The following is a 21,604-nucleotide window of genomic DNA, read 5'->3' on the forward strand; positions in this document are numbered from 1 at the left end:
AAATAAAAGCCTAAAATTAGTTTAAAATTCGGAAATCTTTATGCAAAATGATTTTGTGACTTCTCATATAACAAGATAAAAAAAAAGTATAACACACACCTAAAGTACATAGTCACAAAGTTTCTGGGAGCTGTGCTTGCTTATTTGGCTGATGGTACACGGCACAGCTGCCTGAAACATTGTGCTTGTAACTGTGTGTGATACTACAACAAATGGAACTATGTCATAACACTGACGTCTACTTTAGGTGTGTGCTCTTCCGCTTCAGTGTTGTTGTTGCAGTTCAAATTTAAGGGTAATCTGGGATGGAGGTCACTTGGTACCCACGACTCGCTCTGCAAAGGACATACGTGAGACACATATCACTCTAACTGTCAGCCTTATGGTAATAGTTGATGGATGTCACCATGTAAAAGTGACAGCAAAGGCTAAAGGAAAAGAAACAAATTGCTTACAGTACCTTTACACAGTTTTCACACTCAAATCGCTTGCCGCTGTCATGTGACATCTGATGGCGAATCAAGTTGGATTTCCAGTTAAAGGCCTTAGGGCACTGATCACATTTGTACTCCCGTTCCTCAGTGTGGATTATCATATGCTGCTCCAAACTGTAAGTAGAACGATTTTAACTGAAATGTAAAATTCTGACAGCTTTCTTCTTTGCTATGAATGTGCTTCCCAACCCATGGGAGAAATTTAAAAATGTTTAGTAGATAATTCTGCAAGGGGTACAGGAAAGTAATTTTTTTGTGAGTAAACACATTTTTAGCCCTTTTCTTTGTTGCTTGGGTCTATGCACACTATCCACATTCTCCTCCAGTGCACCGGTCCAGCAGAGAAGAGCCCATGTCTATTACTGTTTCTACAGTGTCTATGCCACTGCTTTCATAAGCCATTATGGCGCTTCTCTCATCAGCCCCCGACACTTCTGCTTTTAGCAGCCAATGTATGATTAGCTTATTTTGGCAAACTGCATGTAAAACAATGCAAGCAAAAATGTGATTGGTTGTGATAAGTTACTGCCCATATACAAATGTGTGCAGTGTTGATAAATGACCACCCTGAGGTTTCTTGCATTTAATATTCCTTGGTAGCATGTTTGGTGTCATGGAAATACTGGCAGTTTAGCAACAGCTGGAAAACCACAGGTTGTCAATCACTTCAGTAAACAGTGAAAAAATATTCTATAGGCAATGTTGTTTTACAGTCTAATCAGAAGCTCTCAAAGGCTGTGGCTGTTGAGTAGCTGAGATAAAGAACAGGAAGGAGGTTCAAACCTGTTCACAAAGGCTTATTGCACTGTAACAATCTAAGGTCAGAACTTTGTAAAGAAAATCTTCAGGAGACTTTTTGCTAAACTTTGAGCTAAATTCATTCATTCTATATTGGGCTCCCCTATATTTTTCTTGAAAATGTAAATACTTTTACATGTCCAGCTCTTCTAAACACTGCCATATTTGAGAGCAAGCAGTATAACTGATATAGATAATGACAAGTGGGAGTGTGTTTGATAACTGCTTCCAGAAAACTAACTCTGGATATTTATATTTCAGTCAGCTTTTCCCACAATGCACTAGGGCAAGCTGCATAATCCATGGTTTCAGTGATTTAAAAACCCACTTTCAAGGCAAGGCCAAAGGCAAGCTTTAGCGCGCAGCCTCTGTTCTGCAACAGGAATATATTTATCAATAAATATTTCCCTTTCACATCTTTTCCTTTGAACCATCATTTCGTGATGGTCTGTGTGCTCCCTCCTGACAAAAAATAATGCAGCTCTAACTGTAACAGGAAGAAGGGTGGAAATAAGAGGCAGAGCTCTGCCCATTAATTGTCTGATGTGACCTAACATGTATGTGTGCCTTGGTTTGTTTGTGTGCACTGTGAAACATATGATCAGGGGGGTGGCCCTTAGTACTTTAAACCACAAGCCAGATGTTGACTGATCTGGTAGGCTTTGATTGCAAACTTTTAAACAGAATGTACCATGCCTACAGATATAACCAGCCTAGTTGTACAATGGAGTCAGCAATTCTAGAACAACGAACAACATTCTGTATGTACCAGTGGGAATCACTGGCCAACCAGATTCACTATTTTGATTGATTCTATCCAATGATCCAGTGCAATTGCATCACGTCTTACATAATGCCCCTCCAAACCAACTCCTGCAGCATCCACTTTTAATACCAATGCAGAATTCAATACCTAGGAAGTACCGCATCTATGCATGTGCAATTTGTATAGTAAAATACTGCTTTCTGTCTGTAAAAAATAAACAAACACAAGAGCCATGAATATCCTCTAAATTATATCCATATAAATGGTACTTAGTAAAGTTATAAGTTATCAGTGCTTGGTTATGTAACATTTTTACATGGTTTCCTGTGTTATAATAAATAATGTACCCCCCCGTTGTTAAATATGAGGATAGTAGAAGCAGAGTTCCATGAACTGTATAATCCATTTATTCATGGAACTCCTAGTTGACTTATACTATAGTTATATTTTACTACAGGGGGTACTTTATTCACTATATCTCCTGACAAATGTGCCCCAAATAATCACCTCTCTTTCTGTCAGTCAGGAAAGACACTTCCTTTAGCTGACAGGGCCTATCCAGAGTTTTTATGGAGGCAAAATGGGTGCCCCTTTTAATATCTGTGGGGATTTTCCATTTTTCCATTACTTAAGCCAGCACTAACTTTAAAGTTACATTTACTGACACCTTACCTGTATTTGTTGGGGAAAGGGCGTTCACAGTCTTTACACTCGTGCATTTGTTCATTATCGAACCCCTCCTGCTTGATCTCCTCATTTAGCGATTCGTAGATGTGGTTGACTGTGGTGCAGGCGTATTTCTGGTGCCGCCTCAAGTCCAACTTGGACTGGAAGAGTTCATCACACTCCTCACAGCGGAATGTGTGCTCTTCTGAGAATGGAGAAATAAATAGGAATTAGCCCAAGACAGTCCTATAGCAAACAGCCTGTGCCTTATCTTCACCTTTCATCAGTATGTAATAATGCGGCCCCATTATAATACAGTACATTTGTTTGTTAGTGTTTTTCTGCTAGAAATCCATAGTGCATATGTGAATGTGTCCAGGATCTGTCAGAGAACAATTGGTAGCAGAATATAGTAAAGAGCATTAGGGTTGGGGTGAGGGGAAGGAGCTATATAATTAACTATGTAGATAATAAATTATTATTGTCAAGGTCAAACAAATTTAAAAAAGGGCAGCTGTTATTAGGTTTACGAGGCAGCATCCTGACTTCCACGCCAAGTTAAACAATTGGCTCTGTGCAGTAAATATACGGAAAGTACAGATTCTAAAAGAGTCACAGGACTGTCCAGCACTCCCCTAACAGGCAATTTAGCGAACAGAAGCTTCTTAAGCCATTTAGCCGCTCCGCACTCCAAACATCTTTCCATAATTAAATGTTCATTCCTGTGCAAACAACTTAGAACAAACTTTGTGCATGTAGCGAGGCTCATTAACTCCCAAGGTAGACGGTAATTAAGCTTTTTTGGTGGGGATTTATTGATGCTGGCAAGCATGCCATACAGCCCTGCCACTTAAAAGCCAGGGGCAGGAGGGTTTAGGCATCTTACACTTCACCAAACAGGCTTTTTCATTAAGCACTGCGTTTGATACCTGGGGTTTGTGTTTAGAATCTGTCAGTAGATTTTAAATAAAACTGGAGCTTTTTTAAATGGAAAACATGCCAATGTAAAAGTATGGGTTTTTCATCTATTTATTTTCTTTACATTACATCTAAAGCATTAAGGTACAGCTCAGTGTTCATAAGCAACATCCTTTCTCTGCATATTTGCACTAATATATTTAAGACCTAAAGCTCCCATATTGCATGCCCTCTATAGGCACCACCACCATATCTATTTACGAGGGTTAGTTGTTGTTGTTACCTGTGGGGAATTCTGTTTCTACAGTATTCAGTCCTGTGTATTCCTTCTAATATTCATAGAAGGAATATTTTGTGTGCATAGTAATTACTTCTCTTCCCTCTTGCTTTTTATTTATGAAGAAAAACTCCTTGTAAATAACATTTCTATTGACCAGCTTTGTCTGAGCTAAACCTCCCAGACTTAGCATCTCTTGCAGTGGCATAACTACTCTGTGTGCCCACACTCCTACCTGAGAGCTGGCATGAAGCAGAGATTTATATGCAGTAATGGAGGAAGCAGACCTCGTGGTCTGAGCCCCCCTCCCCCCCCGCAACTGCAGGGTCTGCCACTGATCTCTTGGGTATTTTCTATTAAAACAAGAGATAAGAAACACAATTTTATAGCCTTATCCATTGCTGGCTGTTAAATTCATTCGGTATCACAGAATCACCTCGCCTTTGGCTGCAGTAATAGTGTAGTGACTGATACCATCGATTCAGTGGATATAAAATATTTCAAGATGGCACAAATAATGTCAGGATTAGAGGAAAGACAGCCTAATAGGATGCAAAACATAGCGTTTTTATTTTTAGATTTTGCTTCTATAACATCAGTGAATGTGGGCACTGTAGGGGGCGCTGTGCACTATTATATATAGAGGAAGGCTTGTAGTAATGGTTTGGGTTCGCTTGTTACTCAATAACAAATGTTGCCAAAACATACACTTTTCATACAGGCTAATCAAACATGGCACATTGTGATATAAAAGTTGTAACCGGCTCCTCTTATTGATGTCTCTCTGAATTTTGAAAGGTAATAACTTTTAGCAGAAGTAGCTCTATTTACCTATCTGACTGCTCTGCACATAGCACTAATCTGATTAAGTTAGAAGTCAAAGCATATGAGGAAAGAGACATCAGAAGTTTCTTTTGTCTTTTCATTATTACTTCCCCACAGGATGTCCAGCAAAATGCACAATAATGGGAATTCCGTCCCTTAGGTGATCACTCAGGGTTAAATTAAGATGCTGGGAACCTTGAACCATTTCTATTGTCCAGCTAATAACTATTCACAATGTTCACAACAGCTTCTGCTCTGTACAAACCCCTCTCTCTGTATAGTTTGGTCTAGTTGGATATTTCTAAAACCTCTGGGGAAATCTTATGAATATAAAACCAAACAGCAGACATTTTAATTGTTCATTTTATCATCTGAATTTTGAGATTTTGAGCATTTTGCTGCTCAGAAGTTTTGAAGCTTATGAATGTGCACCTGGTGATTTAAGTCAATATTCATTCAAATGAAGGGGGGTGTTCTGAGCATATTATCCTGCACCTTATACCCTACAAAATGTCAGAAAGATAAAAACACAAAATTGCCCTGAGAGCTCCTGCCCTACAGGTAATGGCACAGAGGGAGATATAGGGTATTTTGTTAGTGGTGGTCCACAAACACTTGATATCGCTTCACTTACAGTGGCCAAGGCTGGATTGGGATTCAAAATAGGGCTCTGGCCTTTTAAGTACAGAGGCCCAAAACAGCCCCACACCAGCCCAATAAGTAGTGACTGTCTATCGCATCTTACAGCAGCCCCTCTGGCATTTGCCAGAAACCACAGATTGCCAGTCTGGGCCTGACAGTGGCAATTACCTGGACCAATAGGTTCAGTGGCAGGTTAGATTGTTGTTGCCAGACCCAAGTCTGCATTCTCTGGTTCAGGTGGTTGCCTTTAAAATGAATGAGGGGTATACAATAGTCCTAAAGATATTTAGGTTATTGGACATTCCACTCTCACAATTCCTTTACTTTTTTGGCTTTCGTGTGGGAATGCTTTTCTTTAACTGTTTGTAAGAAGGCAAATACCTTTTATCTTTTAAAGGTCTCTTGCTGGCTTTTTATTAAAACAGAAAGAACCAATACTCAAGCCCCCAGAGGAAAACACAGCAAATAAGAAAGGTGTTTTCTGCATTTACTTTGCAGACTACAGAAACCAACCCGGAATTGGATTCCATTAAATGAATCAGCTAATTGTTCTTGCTTCCCTAAAATGTGATTATGGTCTGGAGATCAAAATGATGCAGGGGGGGAAAAAACGCACTTCTCAAATTCTGCTCTCCTAGGTTTCGTGCATTCTATGGTAAGCGCCTTCTTTCATATGGGCCTTCTTTTGAAGCACAATGTAAATGTTAGAGCGAAGGAACAGGTTTCTTCTGCCTTGTTTGTAAAACCTGCAGTTGCACCGTCTATCTAAAAGTTCCATCAGTAACACTCGGGACAATGGAGGAATGTAACTGAAAAATAAATCAGCTTCTAATGGCTTTCAGGAAAACCAAGGGGGAGGCAATTATGTGGCATCTACATGCTAATCTACCAGAATAAAGTCTCTAAGCAGTTCAAGAGCTCTACTCAAAATTCCAACAGAGATAAGGGGTCTAGTGCATTTGGCTGAGGTTGGCATAAAAGATTTTTGACGATAATTATCTTCATGCGGAACATTTTTGCATTCTCTTTCTTGTGCAATTCCGACTTTAACTGAGCGAGGAAGTATTTATTTGAAAGTAGAAAAAAAGCTGTATGTTTGAGGGAATTATTTGGTCCTGGCATAATCAGGGAAAAATTTGCCAAGAACTTTTTTTTCTGTGCGCGAATTGGAAATTTCTTTGGTAAGCCAATTTGTATAGCTTTGACTATTCAGACTTGCTATAGTATACTAATATCTAATATACGAGTAGAGGTATGAAACCTGTTATTAAAAATGCTCGATACCTGGGGTTTTCTGGATAAGGGATCTTTCTGTAATTTGGACTAAACAATCATTTAAACAAAAGGGTAAAGACACATAGAGCTACTTAGTAGCAGCTACTTTTTCATGGCTACTAAACTCCAGAAAATATGCTTCCATAGACTATACTGAGAATTGCCTCTGCTAAAACACAAATAGAGAAAGTTATCAGTAAATGATTAGCATTGTCTTTGGGAGTCTGTGTGTCTTCACCCTAAATCAACTTAATAAGATTGTTTTGCCTCCAATAAGAATTAATTATGTCTTAGTTGTGATAAAATATAAGGTTCTGTTTCACTATTACAGAGAAAAAGGAAATCATTAAAAAAAAATGAATAATTTGATTATAATGGGGACGATGGCACATGGCCTTCCTGTAATTCGAGGCTTTGTGGATAACGGATGCTATACCTGTATAGGAATGGCCCTACGGATGTAGCAGGTGGATACACATTATACATATAATACACTCACTATAATTCTATCTCTTTAAGATATCCTCTAAGAATCCTCAGTAAGTTGGTGGCTGTAAGTATGGAACCTATGTGCTTTCCGTCTCTTGGTAAAGACATAATCATTGTGCAGTCGGTGTAAGTGGCTGTGTTTTGGGTAATAATTGTGCTGCACATTGCACATGGCATGGGTTTAGTGACCCATAAAAAACAATGAAAGGTTTACATTTTAGATGAAGACCAGTACATACTATCTTCTAATTGGTTGCTATGGGTAATTAGAGTTGCAGCAAACTTTGCACCTATTATTCCATGACTTGATGGGCCATTTGCTTATACTGTCACATTCTATTTTTCAATTAACACTGTTACATGAACTAGGGCTTTTTATGCTAGCTATTCAGGCCATACATTATTCTTTATTGTGTTATTCTTTTTGGTCAATGTTTTTCAGTCAGCAGTCACTGTAGGCCCCTTAGATATTTTATGGGGCTCAGTAGTCTAATAGGCATAAACTACTATTGTATTAAATCAACCCACAATTTAGTTGTAGCAATACTAAAGGTGGGAAAACACAGGCCAATAAAGCTGCGGACATATTCCTTCCAGACTGAGACACCATTGGGCAAAAATTGGCCATATATGAATTGTCAGGTTTGAAATTCGCATCAGGTTAGCAGCACACTATGGCCAACGACAGTGTCCTGCATATGGGTGGCATTAAAACCAAGCGTGCATTTTCCTTTTTTTTTATTTTTACAGGTCATAACAAACACACATGCTATTAAATGGAACATGGGTATTTAACTTTATTCATACTCTGTAAATCAGAGATTTTCTGGCAAGCGGTTTAGACCATAACTCATTTGTGCACATGCTTTTAAAAATGTTCAACAAACAGCACAGACTGTAAAATTGTGGACTTTAAAATGAAACCAAGTTACTAATATATATCTCACCTAAATCACACAAGTAATTAAAGACATAAATTAAGGATCTTTTTGGGTGGCATAATTATATATGTTAATGGAGCCCTATAGTTTCAACACATACTTTTGAGGGATGGCTACGCTCTTAACTTATACAAAAATATAACCTGTGCAAACATGGGATGGATACTATATACAAGGGTGCGTGTGAATGTTTGCCATATAACTGTACCAAAGCTATTACCAAACCCCTCTGCTCCCTTTAGGAAAAGCCATGCCAAGAGACCCAAATGACTACTCAGAATTTTATTCAAGAGCTGCATCTCTTCACAGTGACTGCTTTCTGCTCTAAAGATTCCATAATTCCTTTTTATCTCCCTTTTAGACCAAAAGCCCAAGACACTTGTGGCCTTCTAACAACCCTCTGTTGGCTTACAGTTTAGGACTGTTCCACCTCACCATATGATGGCCCCAGGTCTTTAGAATGCTTTTGCACTGCACAGTCGTCCATGTGTTTTTCTCCGGACCCTCAAGTGCCTCCAAAATATCCATCCCCTCAATGAGGCACTTCTGTTGCTTTGGTCCAAATACATACTGGCAGCTAAATTGGCTCTTGATACAATCGACCATAGTGTGTGTGACTGTTATAGGGACCTAAGACTGTAAGCTTCACTGGGGCAGAGACTGATATATCTATGGGCAGCTCTTATCCATACTATAGTCAATTTACATTTTCACAAACCCAGCTAGAATATAAGATCTTAAGTGAAGGATTTTATTTGTCTGGTCTTCTAGTTTTAAGTGAAGTCATTTTTTTTATACAAGTTTCATTTATTGTGTGTTGGCCTGGCCTGTTGCTGGGTCCTTTCAAGTGAGTCTGCAAAGGGCTGATATCACATGAGTAAATGAATTATATTACATGGCAGTTGTACCACAGAATTTGGTAACTGTGAAATTGAAAGTTATACACATGGGTCGAGCAGTTAGCTAACCTCCAGAGCCATGCTGTTAGGACTCATATGTACGGCATTAACTCCTGACTGTTTGCCTCAGGTATCAAAGGAGACATTTAGTAACTTGTACTATAAATGGGATTATATTGCTGGCCTACATTTACAGATATAGTAACAGCAGTGCTTGTAAGCGTAACTAGCACCTCTTTGTTTTATCTGCAGGACTCACTTTTATGCAGCCATAAAGTTTCATTCTGGGATCTCCAGCCTATGTGAATATAACTCGTTTAGCTATTAATGCCCAGTCACAACATTAACAAGTGTTTTTCAAAATCTCCAAACTTAACCATTCAATGCATTGCATTTAGACACTGTCTCCAGAGAGTGACCATTAAAGAGGAGCTACAAAATAATCACACCTTAAAAGAGAATCATACACATATTCCCTTTTGTGTACATTTCATTGCCTCCCAAAACTAGCACTTGAGAATACATGTAAAGAATTCGAATACATCCATGCTAACCATGCAAGTGTTTAAAGCACAGATACAGCTCCAAGAAAAAACACTACTTTGTGCAGTAATGTATCTTGGCAATACTGGAATTATAAAATAGACTACATTTAGAACTTAACCATATGAATATGTATGTCCATTTTGCATCACTACATCAGAAAACATAGAGAAACTGCACTGTTCTATATTGGAAATACGTAGGGGAATGGCAATGCAACAAAGGGGATTGGTGTGTGCTGTCGGGAGTTTCAGTCATTGGACAATTATAGGCAGTAGTAGCTAGAAGTGACCCTCTAGTGAATTTCTATGGCCCCAACCAGATTTATTGGGTCTTGTAGTGCTTTAACAATATTTACCAATCCTCCCCTTCCTTTTAAACAGAGTTAAATATTGTGAATAAAATATCTCCAGTGCGGGCCTTAGTGATACTGCTGAGGCAACCATCTTATTGTTTCAACATCTCATTTATAGCAATTCTTATAGAAGGGTTATTAATAACTAGTTATTAAATGCACATTTTCATTTAGTCATTTTACCATTTATATTAGTTTCAGCATCATCATTCATCAAGCATTTCCCATTCCTCAATGCAAACTTGCATAAAATGCATGGCAAAGACAGTAACTTACCATCAATATTTGGGGGCATGTTTCCTGGGGAATAATTCCCCTCCTTCATATAAACCAACAACTCTTCTCCTGGCTCAATGTCTTTAATAACCTTATAGGATAGCTGGAATGAAAGCAGGCAAAGAAATGAATACACAAATGGAAATATCTATTTGTTTCCTATTAACTTAGACACATTTGTAAAACAAATGGGGCAAGATGCAAAGTGAAAATAAATGCAGTTTTATTGCACTTTGCCCCATAGAAATATGCTTGTTACACCCTGAAATTCAACTCTGTGTTCATTGGATGGAGCATTAGAGTTGCACATTACTTTGCTTGCATTTGGCAGTGGTGCATACCGGAGAGGAGGTAGGTGGGTGGCTCAATGTGCATATAACAGGCACAAGTGCTCTGTGAAGTTTCATACCCCAGTCTTTGCATCTGACCAGGGCTAAATAAGCCCTACTCCATCTGTATAGAAGCTGGTGTGTGTTTAGTTTTTAATAAATACACAACAGCCCTAAGAACACAAAGAAATGCATAAAGCAGGGCAAAGGGGACCCATGGCCGTCCTGCCAAAGCTCAAGTGCCATCCATTGACTGTTTCTGGCATATGACATAAAAGGCTCTCATTTGTCCCAGCACTTTGAATTTGTCATTACCTATTTAGCCCCATTCTGGACATAATTAAATCCCTTGTGCTCATGTTGTAAATGGTCCTACAAGTGACACTATAACATATACATAACCTACCCAAAACCTGTCAGGCCTGCTGGGTCTGGATGGGGTTAACGCAATATGTACAGCTTAAAATTGAGTGTTGAAATTTTTAATGGTTGGGTATACAAGTCACAGAGATGTTTTGTGAGAAGGAATTCTGGCAATGTTCTACATTAGGCTGGGTTCCAGTTCTGGTGTTAACATAAAAGAAATACCCACAGCACACCCACTAGATCTCTCGCCGCTGAGAATAAAACAGCTCGCTGGCTATTCAGCATCAAATAAGAGTCAAAGAACCACTGATTGCTTAGTAGATAAACTGCTTATATACTATCTATGCTTTAAAGCAAAACAAAGGGGAACTAAGTCGGCAACTGGAGAGTTCAGCCTATGTTAAGGCTGTGAGTGAATAACTTGGTATCTGTTTCAAGAGAATAGGGAGTTTTTACTACTGCTTCTCAGTGGCTAATACCTATGACAAATAAACCCACATCCAGATGAAGCTTGTAAATGCTCTCCCGCTCTTACCTACCATAAAACCCAGTTGTTTGTCCATTTTCACAACCCTATTACATAAGTGAAACATAAGTATCATAGCATTTCTGATACCTTGCAAATCTGCTTTAATCTTGGTAAATGCAGATTAAGGTTTCACACCGCTACCCCCCCCCCCCCCACGCACACACACACAAAAAATGTATCTCAAATATCCAACAGCTATTTGTGGTTGAAAAAAGTTCATGGGCCGTGTTACGACTTCCAGACTGATCAAATAAAAGTCATTGGACTGGGGCTTCTTCAGCAGAAGAACTGCACCGACAATCAATATGAATCTACCCCCTGCTGACACCGGGGGGGGGGGGTTACTTTTAAAAATAAAAAAAAGCTTGCCTGCTGGATCCCAGTGGTGGGATTTTCTAGTCTATTTATTTATCAGAGATTCCAGCTGCTTTCAGATATCATTAGAAGAATGCTGCTAGCAGGCACATCTTGTCTATCTCCTCTTTATAACCTTACAAGCTCAAATTTCCTAAAACATACACTCAACCCATCTTCTAATGCAGAGTAAACGAGACTTTTAGATCTGTTGTTTACAATTCAAGTATTAAGAGGGTTAAATATGTTTTTTTTTTTTTTTTGCTACTGCTGATTAGGAGGCTACAAACATAATATTTAGGATTCTCAATATAACCCTTCTGGCATTTGGTTTGGCGGGTGTTCAGTATATATTATTTTCCATGCTCCAAATAATGTAATTAACACCTCTTACACCTGCCCCTTGTACCCCCCTGTATACAGTGATTTAACAGAACCTGCCCCCCCCCCGGGCATAACATGAAGACAAGCGAGTGCAACAACTGGGTCCTGTCTTTAGCACCAACCAATTGGAATGGTTAATTAACATGCCGGGAACATCAGGGCCCATATATTTCATAGATGTGTCAACGTGATGCCCTAAATGGCTGTGTAATATCTCAACCAGGTGTGAAAAGTGAACAGAGGCCGCCGCTATGTTGGAGAGCCGCATACCCTATAAATTTCAATGAAAACTCAAGGGGTGTTTTGTTAACCACTGAAAGGAACCCCCACACCCATAAGAAAATAGCTTGGTGGTCTGCAATATTTTAAAGGGAGGAGTGGGGGGCACTAACCAAAATGAAGGTATTTTCTGCTAGAAATTAAGAGATGTGATATTCAGTGTTTGGGTGGAAGCCATGTTTCTTAGAATCTAAATTTCGCCTAACACTACAAAATGCAGCCCATTAACAGCACATGCAGTAAAGTTCTATGAACGCGTGGAGACGGCTTACTGTGGCTGGGAGTTACAATGTCTCCCTTTACATGAGAGCAAGCAATATTGTAGGATTAGGATCCCTTTAAGGGACTAGCGCACCACTACTTTCATAAAACAAACAACTCTCTCCAGCCGTTGGGGGGGGGGGGGAATGATTTTCTAAGTCCCGGTTTGTATGGCCCTTGGGTTTCAGCCGTAAGACTCCGGCATCCATAGGCTCAGCTGACCACGCTAAGAACACATGCTCTAAAACTGTTATACAGGGGTCTTCTGAGTTTATAAACATAACAAGATTATTACATTTAAAGGGTAACAGGGGAAAGGCAGAGAGGTTTAACCCACAGGGTGCCAGACTCGTTCCCAAGGCAGAGGAAATATTGCAAGCCATAAATGGGGCTTTGTATGTAGCATTGTGAGAGTAGGTAACACTAGAGGCGCCTAACATGTCGCTCCTGTTAGACTGCAACCCCCAGAAGCACCTATAAGCCAAACAGCCCCTGTTATTTATTTATTTATTTGTGCTCATTCTGGATAACACACATTAAAAATAGAAATCTCTCCCATTGAGTGCGTGGCTTTTGCCTGTATTTACACGTGCCTTAATCGTTTATTTACAGCAATAACATCCACGTCATCTGGAATTCAGCAAGATCCCAATATTTCCCCGGGTCTGAAATATTTCTCATTTCCCCCCACGAGGTATCCAAATGAGACTAAAGATACGTCGCTTTCTCTAATCACCTTCTATCCCTCTAAGTGCACATTCTGATGACATGTGACGAATGGTTACTAAAGCAGTCTTTTAAATACCCTGCAGCCTTTAAATACCACCTCATTAGTAGCTAAACCATAAACAGGGCCAGACATGGAGATCGGGGCCCCTGCTTAATTAAGGCATAGAGCCCTCACTCCAGAAACAGAACTATTTCATACAGGGACCCTCCAGCTGTCGGTGGCATTCTGGGAGTTGTAGTTTCATACCAGCTGGAGGGCTGCCGTTGTAGAGAGTGGAATAAATTATATATCATTTGTACTTTTATCAAGGAAATATGCCCTTTCTGCCTCTCCCTTACAAGCAGTCTTGATAATAACTGAGAAGTGTTAATGTAATCAGTTTTTTGTTATGTTAATGCAAACAAGGTTTCAGCAAATATACCCCGAAACCATACATGTACATTCGCCATATCAATACACGGGCATAGGGAGCATTAGGGCACATAGACAGTGATTGATGAATAAAGGATTCTTAGTACCCAGCTGACATTTATATTCAGAATTTGGATTTTCGCTCCAAGAGATGGTACACAATCACTATATTTATATGGCAAATTATGAATTAAAAATACACTATATATTTATTTTCATTTTTCTGCAAGATGTATAGTAATGCCAATTTCATCTGAATACTACATTGCTTCAATCTGACTTGGAAACACCACAGTATTTCAGTTTTACGTGTTATTAGGAAATGTTTTATAGGAATTGTTTTAATTGCAAAAGAGGCAGCGATATCTGCAGCAATTCTTACACATATTTTATTAGCATTTCAACCTAGTTTAAAGCAAGTTTAGATCACAATTATTTTCAGGTAGAAAGTCCCTTTTATCCAAGTCATTTGTAATTTGCTGCATATCATAAATACATGATATACATGATATATTGGCAATATTTTGATAATAAAGCAGAAAGAGTAAAGCTCATACTACACAGGGTTTGCTTCATTACAGGGAAATATTTTTTTATTATTATATTAACACCTTTAAGGAGAATGTCAATAGATGTTTGAATGCATTAATGGTTATATTTTAGGTATTGTGCCCAACATTTTTGTGGCAGGGATTTTTTTTTCTTCTTTCTAGCAATTACTATGCAATAATATTAAAAGGGAGGCAGTTAGAGTACAAACGCTGCTCAGAGAAAATGATTTTCATATGTGGCTACTGCAGGAATCTGTAGGTTTATTGTGTTACCTACTTGTTTCTCTTTGATTTTCCTTTGCAAAACTTTTGTACTCAAATATTAGCAAATACAATGCACAATTGTAATAGCAAAAGTGTAAGCTCCTATGCCTTAATGTTCTCTACTGCCACTTTGTAATGAGCAATACTGGCAGTTTGTGCAGTTTACTATAAGAATAAAAACAATATGAGACTGATTATAGTCTGAACTGTCACTTCTTTACAAGCAAATCTAATACATTAATTCAATATACCATGTAAATCTGTATTTGCCTGATTTTTTTTCAACATTTTAAAATATTTATTGCAGATTTGGGATATTCCCAGTCTCCCAGTGAGTGTTCTACCCGCGATTATCCTTCATTTAACTGCGACTGAATGAAAAATATCAAACTCCAGCAAATCTGCTTCTATCCCACTAAATTCTCTGTAACCTCACTTTGACATTTTAAACACAATTTAACACAATATTTTCGCAAAATATTTGGATTTTTTTTCAAACGTTACTATTTGCTGTCTTTCATTTTAAATTACAATCTGTAACAATTGCAGCTGAAATTCCCTGCGATTTTATCAGATGTACATTGCCTCTGGATCCGACTTTACACTACAGACTAATATATTCTATACCAATATAATTTACAATGTATGCGTGTGCGATGTTTGTTTTTTTTTTTTAATTAAATTCCACATCAATTTTGACGATTTCTGAGTGAATTTGTTAATAATGTGCTGCTAATAACTGCAAGTATCACTCCGCTCGCAAACGTCCGGATCGGTGAGCCCGCTAGGTGGCGCTCCAAACACACAGATTCTGTATCTCCCTGTGACTGAACCTGCTGATCCCTTGTACTTTCTCCTGAGCGCACTTATTTACCCTTACTTAGCCAAATCAACTTCATTTTACCAATCTTATAAAAGTAAATGAAACATCCACGAATAAGCAGGGGATGCAGGCAAATCCTAGTCCAACTCGGGGGTCTCCCCTGACCAAAACAAGCAAGCTTACCTAACAAGCAACACATTATGGGCTGAAACTTTACTTTTGTTTTTTTCCCCTGCTGTTTCCCAAGTTCCCCCAACAACTGAAACATGCACAGAAAACGGGACAAAAAGAGAGGGGAAAAGTGACAAAACAAACACAAAACATGTCTAACCTTTTTCCTCTGTGTAAGGTGCAGGAGTTCAGAGACCTGACTTGTGTTTAGAGCCTTCCAGTCAGCTATCCCAGTATCAGATGAGTTTGTGGCAAACACCATCCTTCCAACATTAGAGTGACACACTCCAGCCCCTGAGTGTGAGTGTGTGAGAGTGTGTGTGTGTGCCTGTGTCTGTGGCAGGCCTGAAGATAGCCTTCAACTATCTCTATCTCTCCCGAGGTGGGGCTTCATTGGTGATTATCCGACTCTCTCAATGGTCTGAGATCCAAGCCTCAGACACTCCCCCTAATCTCATCCGAGAGGACTGATTTCTCCAGAGACCCTCCCTACATTATGTCTGTATCAGAGCCTACAACATGCTCAAAATCATAAGAGCAAAGGAAGTTTTGTTTTTTTTTTCTTTCAGTCCCTTTTCTCTTCTGCTCTCTCTCTCTTTCCCTCACAGCAAATCCAAGTTTTCAAACTGTTGATATATTTTTTACATTCTTTAGGAAACTGCATGGCTGAACGACGGGAGGGTTGAGCATGTCCCTAACAATGCTTTTTAATAGGCTTTTTCTTTAATATTAGAAATCTCACCTTATAAACTAGCTCTTAAAAGCCCTGGAGGTGTCAAAGCTTTTTTTTTTTAGAAAAAAGTATATTTTCTTTATTTGCTTTTTGTTCTGGTGTGTTAAATATACTTTAACATTTCTCAAAAAAAAAAAGAATCAAAGAAAACTTAAGTGTAAACAAGAAAAGAAATGTAAGTTTAAAAAAAAATTCAGATAAATGCTTGTAAGGTCAGGTTTGGGGAGAGAAGAATGATTTTTAGGGGGAAACAAAAGTCAAGCGTTTTGAACTGATTTGCAAAAAATTGACAAACAAATGAAAGAATAGAAATAAGAAAGCATTTTTTTAAAGCCTTAGGAGAGAGTGTATATATTTAATAGAAATAAAGAAAATAATAAATTCAAATATAATTAAAAAAAAAGGTTTTTATTATTAAATAAATATGTATTTTTATGTATTAGTGGGATTCCCTGTTTAAAAACCAGCATTCCCATTGTAAACGGTGCCCTCTAATAGATGTTTTAATATCATTAAGTGCACTTACTTATGTTTAGGTGAGTTGCAGATATGGCCTCTAAATGTCACTGTCAGATAAAAGCTCCCTTAATTATACAAAAATTCTAGGTAAATATCTCTAATGGTTGTGCTGTAACAATTCCCCCTTGCAAACATTGCTCTCCATTTGTGCAGTTCATTTAAGCCCACGGGAATGGCAAATGATTTACAATTGAAATAATAAAATGCAGCTTTTAAAAATAAAGGTCTCTCCCCCGTATCTGGGAGATGGCGGCTGTGGGCAGTGGGAGCAGAAGACCTGGCTTTATTGGTATAATATAACGCCAATTGTTACGCGAGATAACCTGATTGGGAAATGGAAGGTCTCTTATCTGTGCATTACTCGTTTCACCTCTCATCCGTGCAAACAAGAAAAAAAGACCTGATCATTAATTGATTATTTATGTCCCAAATTGTCCCCTGTGTTTGCTGACCACTTTGCGGAATCAGGCTTAGTAGCCCAGAGCGAGAGGAGCCAACGTCACTATGTTTTCCCTCAGGCAGATTAAATGTAACAATAAGCACCTCTCTGTGGGAGCATTTCATGCGCTGCTTGGGGGACTGGCAATTTCTCTTTTAAAATGTGTCTTTAAGGTGAGATTGATATCACAAAACAACATTTCATTGATTCCCAATACATATTAATGGTGCCAGAATACATTGTAAATTATATTTAAGGACTGTATGTGTCAAAAAAAAACATTTATTTGGGCAAATATGCAGTGGGGGTGTGGGAGTTGTAGTTCAAATGCAGCTAGAAGGCCACATATTTTTGTAGTCCTTTGTTTAATGAAAGGTGGTAATTTGATGCCTGGCCATTGTTGTAGCACCCAGCAGAACCTTAGTAGGGGTGTTGCTTATAGTGCTTACAGAACGTTCATTGTCTGCCTGTTTGACTTTATGAATATGATCAGGAGCTTCCATGCAGCTTTCTTCAGCACTAGGGAAATGGGGAAGGCAAGCAGTATGGCAGCTCTGGAGAGTAAATGCATATATCCATGCTTGATCTGTCTGAAATTGTAGGTTATACTGTAATTATTAAGCAACATATTTTGGGACTTACTGAAAGTTATTAGTAATATATGTATGTATGCATGAATGTATTGTGCAACAAAAGCCAAACGTGAAACAGTTTTACTGCGGAGGTGGGAAGTCCTTACTAAACTTGCTGATACTGAACAATGAAAACAGTTGGGCTGCCAGCATAAAAGTCTTCCAATGGCTGTCAGAGAATGCTGGGAGTTGTAGTCCACAAAGCCAGAGAGCCAGTGATTTGGTGCCAGCAACAGGAATAAAGCAGCAGAACAGAAAATAACTACTAGTTTGCTATTTAAATGGAAATGCTCATCAAATGTTAATATGTCTGGCTTTATTTCTGTTATTTTACTGTGTTGTGCATTTGTTTTTCAGACCACAACTAATTCATGTTTTATAGCTTGTGCTGGTGTTCAATAGCATTTGATACAGAAATGAGACAGATCATGGCCTTTGGCAGAATAATAAATAAATATTTGCTGTTATGCTGGTGAAATAATTGCTTGGCAGCAAAGCAGGCAATTCACATTAGCCGAGCAGCACACCAGATTATCCTGCCATGCCCAGTTTGAGGATAAAAATCTGAATATTGCAACTCCCTGCAACAAAAAAGGACGACAAGGTTCCCTGTCCTTGCTCTTTGCAGTAAATATTTGAGTATTGTAGCACTGGGTCATGATTTTTTAAAATAAATGGCAATTTATTTTTCAACATAACCTTTCTAAAAGATCTTATCTTTCCTATCATTCTTGGGTTAAGTGAAACTGTGACCTGAGGCAGAGAGGGTATTTTCTTTTCATGTGTACTTTGAAAAAAAAAATCTAGACAAAATAATAAAAATATCATTATGGGATCTATAATCCTAAAACCCATTATCCAGAAAGCTCCTCCACCCCCCCCCCACACTTAGGGTCCGGTTTAACAGTTGTTGAATTTTGCTTATCCTCTGTAACAATAAGACTTGATGATAACTAAACTGCATGTTGGTGCAAAACAATCCTATTGGGCTTTTAAAACATTGTGAATGTAAAGTACATTGATCCAAATTACAGAAATACCCCTTATCAGGAGAATCCCTTGGTCCCAGTGATCCCAAATAATGGATTCCATGTCTGTATTACCAACTTTACCAATACAAGAATGGGACCTGTTATCCAGAATGCTTAAGACTTGGGGTTTTCTGGATAAGGAGTCTTTTCCATAATTTGGATCTCCATACTTTAAGCTTACTAAAAAATCTTTTAAACATTAAATAAACCCAATAGGATTGTTTTGCCTCCTTTAGGGATTAATTATATCTTAGTTGGGATCAAATACAAGGTACTATTTTATTATTACAGTTAGAAGGGAAATATTTTTTACATTTTTGAATTATTTTATTAAAATAGAGTTTATGGGAGATGATGGCCTTTCCATAATTTGGAGCTTTCTGGGGTTTCCAGTTAACAGATCCCATACCTGTATTAATGTATTGATTACATTCAGCTGGACTTTGGAATCTATGAATGTTTTATATCTTAAGATGTATTTTCATTTGCTCTAACCATTTACTGTAAATCACTTACATGGTTCAGAACATAGTGTTATAGAACTCTTGTGAACTATAAATGTAAGGTTTCTGCATTGGGTGTGAGAGAGTATTTTAATTCTTTTTATTCTTATTTTTACTTTGAAATGGGTGGGAATAAAACTAAAATATAGAGAACCAAAGCCTGAATATGTTCACAGAACCTAGTGCCAAAATATGTGTGAAACCCACCTCTGTGAAATGAATTTCATACCTACAGACATCCCTCTTGGTCCTGTATATACAGTTGGTAGTCTCATGGGATAAAAGGTTATAAGGGTTCAAAATCCCAGCAGGTACAATCTCTCCAAAATTCTGGGCATGGAAAAATGTAGAATTGCTGGGCATTGGGACAGGACAGATAAGGTAATTAAGGCTATGCATAAATAACAGGAAAATGCTCATTGCTTGCACAGATGAAAAAGATACTACTGAAAACTCAATGAGAATAACACGGTTATGTTCACACATTGTAGAACTTAATATTTAATTGTTGTTTTGTTTCCTGCCAGCCAGTGTTCAGAGTCCAGACATTCAGGCACATGGCGGGCCCATTCTCTTCAGCCTAGTTCGGAACAGCAATGGGGGGGCGGGGGACAAGGAAGCTGATTGCCAGTGTCCATTCTTTGCCTGAATTACTGGGAAGACGGTATTTTCTTCATGACTGGTGGAGAAAGTTTTCCTTTTGCAGCTGAACAATTGATTGTATTGTGTTTCCTAGCACTGTGAGTGTACTTTTTGTTTTTTGTTTTGCTTGATATTGTCAGTTATGCAGAAAAAAAAATTAACGGCACTGACTTCACACGGTGACCTTTGCAAATATGATAGCAAGGGTGGGATCTCTTATCCGAAATCTTAGTTAATTTAAACAAATAATGCTTTAGTTCTGAATAATTTGCTTATTGTAAGTGGTTTTATTTAATGTTTAAGTATTTTTAGAAGCCTTGAGACATGGGGCTCCACCTTATGGAAACAAGCCTTATCTGGAGAACCCTAGGTCCCAAGCATTACAGATAATATATAAAACGTCTTGATACTTTAATAGCTTATATTTACCTTTTTAAATAAAAAAAAGTCCTGGTCATTCCCCATTAATCTCTTCAGGTCATAAGAGCTATTGGTGTAAATATATAGGTATCAGTTTTATGCAATAAAAAACCCTCCTATTATTAAATCAGAAATGTTAACTGCATTTCTGTGGTATTTCTGTATATTTGTATTTACATCGCTACTTGTAGACATGGAACTGTGCATTTCATACCATACATAAATAGACCAGGCGGCGGAGGGAATAACAGGGCAAGTAAATAAATAAAATATAAATATATACAAATACAGATTAAGAGCTAAGTGCTGAGATACAAAGCAGGAGGGACATCCCATTGCTGTGGAGCTTCAGTTCAAGGGTAACATTACCTATTCTCTTTAATAAGTGGAAATATGAAAATTGGTGGCAAATAAAAACTGAAAGCAAATTATGAAAGACCTCAGGCTGAAAGGATGCTTGCTCCTAAACTTAAGGGCCTCTGAAGCTCAGAAACACACACAGAAAACTGATTTAGTCCTCTATTGTTTTCTGTAAACAGTATTCACATGCAGTACAAATATGCTGGTGATTCCTGCCTTTATGTAATGATAAGATCAGAATGGGATAATAAGGCTGCGGGGCTGCTGTGTGCTATGAAATATACAAGGGTTTGTCTGTATATGATTTATGCCACACACATGTAGTCATCAGCCCGAGCAACATACTCATTTTCTTCTCTTCCCTGAAGCAACATCATAATCATTACAAAAAGTTCAGCATCAATCAATGTTCGGTTTGTAAGCAAAAAAAAAAAAAAAACCACATTACATTTGAATGGCAAATATAGAAAAAAACTGAAATTAAATCACTTTGTGCCCATCAAAAAATGTTCTAGATTTTGATCAAGGATACACTAAGGGATTTGTGTGCGGTGCATTACAGGGAAATAGATTGGAGTCGTGCCTGTTTGGCTTTTGTGTTCCTTTGCATTATTGATATCCTTCCCTCTTTAGATTCCTGCTTACGGCCTTTTAATCTTTGAACTGCAGGAAGTCGGGGGGAAGCATTTTTTAGGCCATCTCTCAGATT

The 21,604-nt window shown here is 38.2% G+C and overlaps 1 protein-coding gene across 7 annotated transcripts in view; it reads right to left on the reverse strand.

Annotated features, from left to right (window-relative positions):
• Positions 1-21,604, reverse strand: part of prdm16 (PR domain 16) — a 400,466-nt gene that overhangs the window by 28,480 nt on the left and 350,382 nt on the right. For 3 of the 7 annotated variants that reach the window (XM_018095464.2, XM_031905686.1, XM_031905690.1), the window contains exons 5-8: positions 10,165-10,267; positions 2,731-2,929; positions 461-608; positions 237-335 (exon numbers count right to left, since the gene is read on the reverse strand). In XM_018095464.2, coding sequence (XP_017950953.2) covers positions 237-335; positions 461-608; positions 2,731-2,929; positions 10,165-10,267 — 549 coding nt within the window. Of the gene's footprint in view, positions 1-236; positions 336-460; positions 609-2,730; positions 2,930-10,164; positions 10,268-15,776; positions 16,195-21,604 lie in introns of those variants that run through there. The other 4 variants (XM_031905689.1, XM_031905688.1, XM_031905691.1 and 1 more) reach the window with 3 other exon arrangements.

The sequence above is a fragment of the Xenopus tropicalis genome, chromosome 7 (assembly GCF_000004195.4).
Source record: "Xenopus tropicalis strain Nigerian chromosome 7, UCB_Xtro_10.0, whole genome shotgun sequence".
In the NCBI taxonomy this organism is placed as follows: Eukaryota; Metazoa; Chordata; class Amphibia; order Anura; family Pipidae; genus Xenopus; species Xenopus tropicalis.